The 8238-nt window shown below is 44.2% G+C and overlaps 1 protein-coding gene across 1 annotated transcript in view; it reads left to right on the forward strand.

Moving 5' to 3' along the window:
- Positions 1–707: 707 nt before the first annotated feature.
- Positions 708–8238, forward strand: part of qkib (QKI, KH domain containing, RNA binding b) — a 14929-nt gene continuing 7398 nt past the window's right edge. The window contains exons 1-3 of the mRNA XM_084735275.1: positions 708–927; positions 6916–7052; positions 7212–7328. Of these exons, the coding sequence (XP_084591401.1) occupies positions 783–927; positions 6916–7052; positions 7212–7328 (399 nt within the window). The 5' untranslated portion in view covers positions 708–782. The remainder of the gene's footprint in view (positions 928–6915; positions 7053–7211; positions 7329–8238) is intronic.

Genomic DNA, 8238 nt, shown 5'->3' on the forward strand with positions numbered 1-8238 from the left:
TTAGTAAAAATTAGTCAAATCATTTAATCATTTATTTTTCATGTTTCCCAGCATGCACTGTGTGAGAGTTTGAACTCTTTTACCTGATTATTTAGTTCAGTTAACTTACATTTTTAAGTTGAACCAGCCCAATATTATTTTTATTTATTTGAAATTTTATTTTTTCTTCCTATTCTTTCTATGTAATAATAATCAATGAGTGTATAGCTCTGTTACTGGTTAACTGATTAATATTCATGATAATATCACTGATTATTGATGTTTAAAAATGTTTAATGTTAATGGAAATTGAATTTTTCCACACGTATCTGTTGTTCACAAAAATAAAAGCTTGATAAAGAAAAGAATAATTTAATTTGGCTTTATTTAGAATCATATGAAAGAGATAAATTATTGATTTAGTTTTCTATCGGGATGAGATGATCAATATGTTTCTGTTAAATTTACGCTTTTATTCTGAAGGCCTCGGCAGGAAGCTGTGTGTCCTCCGGTCGGTGTGTGTGCGCGTGTGTGTGCGCGTGTGCGCGCGTGTGCGTGTGTGTGTGTGTGGGGAGGGGGTGACCGGGTGGAGCGGAGGGTTGGAGCTGCTGTTGGCCGACAGACAGCAGCTGAGCTCCGGGGAGCTGCTGTGCAGAGAGCCGGGGGACAGAGCGGAGCTGCTGGACCGTTTCTACTCTTTTTGAACTTGTTGGATTAAAACCAGAAGAAGAAGCTCCGGGATGTGGTTTGGTGTGATCTGATCTGGATTAATGTCGATGCTGTGACTGATCCGGACCCGGACCATGGTGGGGGGGGACATGGAGGGCAGAGAGAAGCCCAGACCCAGTCCGGATTATCTGATGCAGCTGATGAACGATAAGAAGCTGATGGGCAGCCTGCCGAACTTCTGCGGCATCTTCACTCATCTGGAGCGGCTCCTGGACGAAGGTGAGACACCTGGACCTGTACCTGTCTGTCTGCAGTACTCAGGGCCTGGACTACAGAACCTCAGAGGAACAAAACTACAAGTTAGAGTTTGACTGTAGTACAAAAATATCATCAGGGACATGTACTTCAAATATCAAGTAAAAGTTTTAATGACGGAGTTTACTTCAGTACTTCAGTGAAGTTTATTTAAAGTACTTCTAAATACACAACAACAATAAAAACAAGTAGAAACAGACAAAAAACAAACAAAAGAACGAGTTCAAACATTTTATTACACAAACTATTATTGACGTGATTTCATTCAGACTGCTTTGATCAATCGATCAATCAATCAGTCGATTGACAGAAAGTTAATCTGCAGCTACTTTCAATCACCTCAAGAAATAAAGGTGCTAACTAGAACCATAATGGGTTCTTCTCAGGCTTGTCCCCATGTGAGAAACGATTTTGCTTGCTGGAAGAAGCTTTTATAAAGGTTCCACTTGGAACCTTTAAATAGAGTTCTACCTGGGCTAGAACCCAACATCATGGGTTATACCAGCCCACTCTGGGGGTTCCACTCAGAACATTTCCACCTTCTAAGAGTCATAAAAAGAACCCATTCTACCAAGAACCTTTTTATATCCCAGGGGTTTTTATCAAGAACCCCCCCCCCCAACAACAAAATGTTCTAAATGAATAAAATGTTCTTTGATAAAAATGGAAATGTTCTAAACAAAGACAGTGTTGTACATGAATAACAAAATGTTCTAAATAAACAAAAACATGTTTTAAATAAATAACAAAATGTTCTAACTAAATAAAATGTTATGTTATGTAATAACAAAAAGGTCTAAATTCATAATTTATTACCAAAAAGTTTTATTTTGAAAGTCTCACCAGACATTACAGACAGATTAAAGTGAATGAAGTAAAATTATTGGTCAGTTTTCTCTGAGATGAAACAAACGTTCTGATGTGTGTCGTCACTGACAACCAAAACTCCTTAAATAACGAGTGAAGCTTCAGGTCCACAGCAAGTGACTCTCTTGTGGAGTTCAGGAGTCAGTCGTGTCTGTCGTTCAGGAGTCAGTGATGTCTGTCGTTCAGGAGTCTCGTGTCTGTTGTTCAGGAGTCAGTGATGTCTGTCGTTCAGGAGTCAGTCATGTCTGTCGTTCAGGAGTCTCGTGTCTGTTGTTCAGGAGTCAGTGATGTCTGTCGTTCAGGAGTCAGTCATGTCTGTCGTTCAGGAGTCAGTCATGTCTGTCGTTCAGGAGTCTCGTGTCTGTTGTTCAGGAGTCAGTGATGTCTGTCGTTCAGGAGTCAGTCATGTCTGTCGTTCAGGAGTCTCATGTCTGTTGTTCAGGAGTCAGTCGTGTCTGTTGTCCAGGAGTCAGTCATGTCTGTCGTTCAGTAGTCAGTCATGTCTGTTGTTCAAGAGTCAGTCCTATCTGTCGTTCAAGAGTCAGTCATGTCTGTCGTTCAGGAGTCAGTCATGTCTGTCGTTCAGGAGTCTCGTGTCTGTTGTTCAGGAGTCAGTCATGTCTGTCGTTCAGGAGTCAGTCGTGTCCGTCGTTCAGGAGTCAGTCATGTCTGTTGTTCAGGAGTCTCATGTCTGTCATTCAGGAGTCAGTTATGTCTGTTGTTCAGGAGTCAGTCATGTCTGTTGTTCAGGAGTCAGTCATGTCTGTTGTTCGGGAGTCAGTCATGTCTGTTGTTCAGGAGTCTCATATCTGTCATTCAGGAGTCAGTTATGTCTGTTGTTCAGGAGTCAGTCGTATCTGTTGTTCAGGAGTCAGTCGTGTCTGTTGTTCAGGAGTCAGTCATGTCTGTTGTTCAGGAGTCAGTCGTGTCTGTTGTTCAGGAGTCTTATGTCTGTTGTTCAGGAGTCAGTCGTGTCTGTTGTTCAGGAGTCTTATGTCTGTTGTTCAGGAGTCAGTCATGTCTGTTGTTCAGGAGTCTCATGTCTGTCATTCAGGAGTCAGTTATGTCTGTTGTTCAGGAGTCAGTCATGTCTGTTGTTCAGGAGTCAGTCATGTCTGTTGTTCGGGAGTCAGTCATGTCTGTTGTTCAGGAGTCTCATATCTGTCATTCAGGAGTCAGTTATGTCTGTTGTTCAGGAGTCAGTCGTGTCTGTTGTTCAGGAGTCAGTCGTGTCTGTTGTTCAGGAGTCAGTCGTGTCTGTTGTTCAGGAGTCAGTCATGTCTGTTGTTCAGGAGTCAGTCGTGTCTGTTGTTCAGGAGTCTTATGTCTGTTGTTCAGGAGTCAGTCGTGTCTGTCGTTCAGGAGTCTTATGTCTGTCGTTCAGGAGTCAGTCGTGTTCTCCGACCACCTTAAATGAGCTCCTCGTGTTCATTGACTCTGAACATATTTTCTGTTTGTTCAGACTCAGATTCATCTCGATTAGAGCCTTTACACAAATGTCACAAGGTCACCTGACCTGTGAGGTCACCTGACCTGCTGATCAGGAAACAGGTGGAGACACAAGAAGAAGACAGAAGAGGAACATATCCACTAAAAACATCTGGATCTGTTTGTTTGTTCCACAGATGTATAGAAAATATACACGTAGCCAACGGGTTCTGAAAATTACACACAGTTTAGTTGGAGGGGTTCTGTGTGTGTGTGTGTGTGTGTGTGTGTGTGTGTGTGTGTTGGATTTATGTGACCACTGAAGTTTCCCAGCAGCACTTGAATGCACCAGATCATATTCAGCTTCTGCTCTTGAACATCTCTGTCTCATTTTCTTCTTCTCCTCCTCTTTATGTCTCTGACCTCCCTCTGTTCATTCACTAGGTCTCTCTCTCTCTCTCTCTCTCTCTCTCATTACACTAAGTGCAGACATTCATCACTTAATTGGTCTAATTAATTAATTCAGAAGCTAAAATGAAATGAAAAGTGTGTGTGTGTGTGTGTGTGTGTGTGTGTGTGTGTGTGTGTGTGTGTGTGTGTGTGTGTGTGTGTAAGAAAAATCAATTCACCCATAATTCCCTTTGGCTGGTGTCCCTGCTGTAATGGTCTGAGCGCTGCAGACAGACAGTTAAACTGCAGAGTCTGTGTGTGTGTGTGTAAGTAATACACTCAGAAAAGAGTTATTTTATTTTATTTTATTTTATTTATTTTATTTTATTTTATTTATTTTATTTTATTTTGTGTTGGTTTGGACGTCCTTGACATTAATCTGAGGGGTGATGACAGAGACAGAAACATTTTTCTGGATGATCTGAACTCTTCTTCTCTTCTGAACATTATTACATTAAATGAAGCTCAGCGTCACTTCTTCTGTTAGCTGCCTTCATTCACAACTTTCCTTTACTCCGTCTCTCTCTTCCTCTAATCAGCTGTTTGTGGGCGTTCACCTTCATATTTACTGTCCAATCAGATTTTGCCATGGCTGTGGAAGCCAATCAGTTTGCTGCTGCCAAACTTTAAATCGCCTCTGTCTTTTCTCCAACAGTTGTCATTCAGTCAGTCGTGCAACCCTCCTCTCTCCTCCTCCTCCTCTCTCCTCCTCCTCCTCTCTCCTCTCTCCTCTCTCCTCCTCCTCCCCTCTCTCCTCCTCCTCCTCTCTCCTCCTCCTCCCCTCTCTCCTCCTCCTCCTCTCTCCTCTCTCCTCTCTCCTCTCTCCTCTCTCCTCCTCCTCCCCTCTCTCCTCCTCCTCCTCCTCCTCTCTCCTCTCTCCTCCTCCTCCCCTCTCTCCTCCTCCTCCTCCTCCTCTCTCCTCTCTCCTCTCTCCTCCCCTCTCTCCTCTCTCCTCCTCCTCCTCTCTCCTCCTCCTCCTCTCTCCTCTCTCCTCTCTCCTCCTCCTCCCCTCTCTCCTCCTCCTCCTCTCTCCTCCTCCTCCCCTCTCTCCTCCTCCTCCTCTCTCCTCTCTCCTCTCTCCTCTCTCCTCCTCCTCCCCTCTCTCCTCCTCCTCCTCCTCTCTCCTCTCTCCTCTCTCCTCCCCTCTCTCCTCCTCCTCCTCCCGTCTCTCCTCCTCCTCTCTCTCCTCCTCCTCCCCTCTCTCCTCCTCCTCCCCTCTATCCTCCTCCACCCCTCTCTCCTCCTCCTCCTCCTCCTCTCCTCTCCTCTCTCCTCCTCCCATCTCTCCTCTCCTCTCCTCTCTCCTCCTCCTCCCCTCTCTCCTCCTCCTCCTCTCTCCTCCTCCTCCCCTCTCTCCTCCTCTCTCCTCTCTCCTCTCTCCTCTCTCCTCCTCCTCCCCTCTCTCCTCCTCCTCCCCTCTATCCTCCTCCACCCCTCTCTCCTCCTCCTCCTCCTCTCCTCCCCTCTCTCCTCCTCCACCCCTCTCTCCTCCTCCCCTCTCTCCTCCTCCTCCCCTCTATCCTCCTCCACCCCTCTCTCCTCCTCCTCCTCCTCTCCTCTCCTCTCTCCTCCTCCCATCTCTCCTCTCCTCTCCTCTCCTCCTTCTTCTTTTACTCTTAGTATTTCCTGATTGAAATAAGAAAATAAAGTATTTTATTAAAAAGGTAAACAGGAAGTAGATTCTGAATCAAAGAGTAAAAGATCAAACAAACCAAAGACAAAAAACTCATAAACAACTGCAAACATCTGCCTTTAGTCTTCAGTGTGAAAGTGTCCAATCAGTATTCTGTCCCGGGTCACATGACTCTGCAGTCCTTACAGGTATTTATCAGCTCCAATCAGCTGTGATGTAAACATGAAACTTTTAATGGACACGATCATTTTCACACGTTTCAGCTCGTCAGCTTTGCTGCTTGACTCGGTTAGACTGAGCTTGACTCGGTTAGACTGAGCTTGACTCGGTCAGACTGAGCTTGACTCGGTTAGACTGAGCTTGACTCGGTTAGACTGAGCTTGACTCGGTTAGACTCGGTTTAACGCAGCTTTAGTCGGTTAATGTGTGTGTGTGTGTGTGTGTCTGTGTTAAAATGTGTGTTAACGTGTGTGTGTGTTAAAATGTGTGTGTGTGTTAACGTGTGTGTGTGTGTTAACATGTGTGTGTGTTAACGTGTGTGTGTGTGTTAAAATGTGTGTGTGTGTTAACGTGTGTGTGTTAATGTGTGTGTGTGTGTGTTAAAATGTGTGTGTGTGTGTTAATGTGTGTGTGTTAAAGTGTGTGTGTTAATGTGTGTGTGTGTTAACATGTGTGTGTGTGTGTGTGTTAACATGTGTGTGTATGTGTTAAAGTGTGTGTGTGTGTGTGTTAAAGTGTGTGTGTGTGTGTGTGTGTGTTACAGTGTGTGTGTGTGTGTGTGTTAAAGTGTGTGTGTGTGTGTGTGTTACAGTGTGTGTGTGTGTGTGTGTTACAGTGTGTGTGTGTGTGTGTTAAAGTGTGTGTGTGTGTGTTACAGTGTGTGTGTGTGTGTTAAAGTGTGTGTGTGTGTGTTACAGTGTGTGTGTGTGTGTTAAAGTGTGTGTGTGTGTGTGTGTGTTAAAGTGTGTGTGTGTGTGTGTGTTAAAGTGTGTGTGTGTGTGTGTGTGTGTGTGTGTGTTAAAGTGTGTGTGTGTGTGTGTGTTACAGTGTGTGTGTGTGTGTGTTACAGTGTGTGTGTTAAAGTGTGTGTGTGTGTGTTACAGTGTGTGTGTTAAAGTGTGTGTGTTAAAGTGTGTGTTACAGTGTGTGTGTTAAAGTGTGTGTGTTAAAGTGTGTGTTACAGTGTGTGTGTTAAAGTGTGTGTGTGTGTTAAAGTGTGTGTTACAGTGTGTGTGTTAAAGTGTGTGTGTGTGTGTTACAGTGTGTGTGTGTGTGTTAAAGTGTGTGTGTGTGTGTGTGTTAAAGTGTGTGTGTGTGTTAAAGTGTGTGTGTGTGTGTGTTACAGTGTGTGTGTGTGTGTTAAAATGTGTGTGTGTGTTTAAAGTGTGTGTGTGTGTGTGTGTTAAAGTGTGTGTGTGTGTTAAAGTGTGTGTTACAGTGTGTGTGTTACAGTGTGTGTGTGTGTGTGTGTTACAGTGTGTGTGTGTGTTACAGTGTGTGTGTGTGTTACAGTGTGTGTGTGTGTGTGTTACAGTGTGTGTGTGTGTGTTACAGTGTGTGTGTGTGTGTTTCAGAGATCAGCCGGGTCAGGAAGGACATGTACATCGACACTCTGAACGGTTCAGAGAGAACCAGCGAGCTGCCGGACGCCGTCGGTCCAAACGTCCAGCTGCAGGAGAAACTCTACGTTCCCACCAAGGAACATCCCGATGTGAGTCCAACCAAACGATCTGTGGAGCTCAAGAACATCACGTTGGTTCTTCGTGGTTCTCTGCTCTTGTCTGATTGTGTGTTAACGTCATAACTGATTCATGATTCACAGTTTTTATATGACAGACTTTCTAATCTTTAAATCTTTAATCTCTGTCAGTTTAACTTTGTCGGGAGGATTCTGGGTCCTCGCGGTCTGACGGCGAAGCAGCTGGAGGCAGAGACAGGATGTAAGATCATGGTGAGAGGGAGGGGCTCCATGAGAGACAGGAAGAAGGTAACACACACACACACACAGGAACACACACACACTGTAACACACACACAGTAACACACGCATACTGTAACACACACACAGTAACACACACAGTAACACACGCATACTGTAACACACACATACTGTAACACACACACTAACACACACACACAGTAACACACACACACTGTAACAGACACACTAACACACACACACTAACACACACACAATAACACATGCACACTGTAACACACACATACTGTAACACACACAGTAACACACACACAGTAACACACACACACTGTAACATACACACTAACACACACACACTAACACACGCATACTGTAACAGACACACACACACACACACACTGTAACACACACACACAGTAACACACACACACTGTAACACACACACACACTGTAACACACACAGTAACACACACATACTGTAAAACACACACAGTGTAACACACACTGTAACACACACACACTGTAACACACACATACTGTAATCACACACAGTGTAACACACACACTGTAACACACACACACTGTAACACACACAGTGTAACACACACACTGTAACACACACACACTGTAACACACACATACTGTAATCACACACAGTGTAACACACACACTGTAACACACACACACTGTAACACACACACACACTGTAACACACACAGTAACACACACATACTGTAAAACACACACAGTGTAACACACACACTGTAACACACACACACTGTAACACACACACTGTAACACACACATACTGTAATCACACACAGTGTAACACACACATACTGTAACACACACACTGTAACACACACAGTGTAACACACACACACAGTAACACACACAGAGTAACACACAGTTGTGTACTTGTACTGAACTCTAAATTTAAAGGTGTTTTAATTGTGTT

This window comes from Lutjanus erythropterus, chromosome 14 (assembly GCF_056507025.1).
Source record: "Lutjanus erythropterus isolate fLutEry1 chromosome 14, fLutEry1.hap2, whole genome shotgun sequence".
Taxonomy (NCBI): Eukaryota; Metazoa; Chordata; class Actinopteri; order Lutjaniformes; family Lutjanidae; genus Lutjanus; species Lutjanus erythropterus.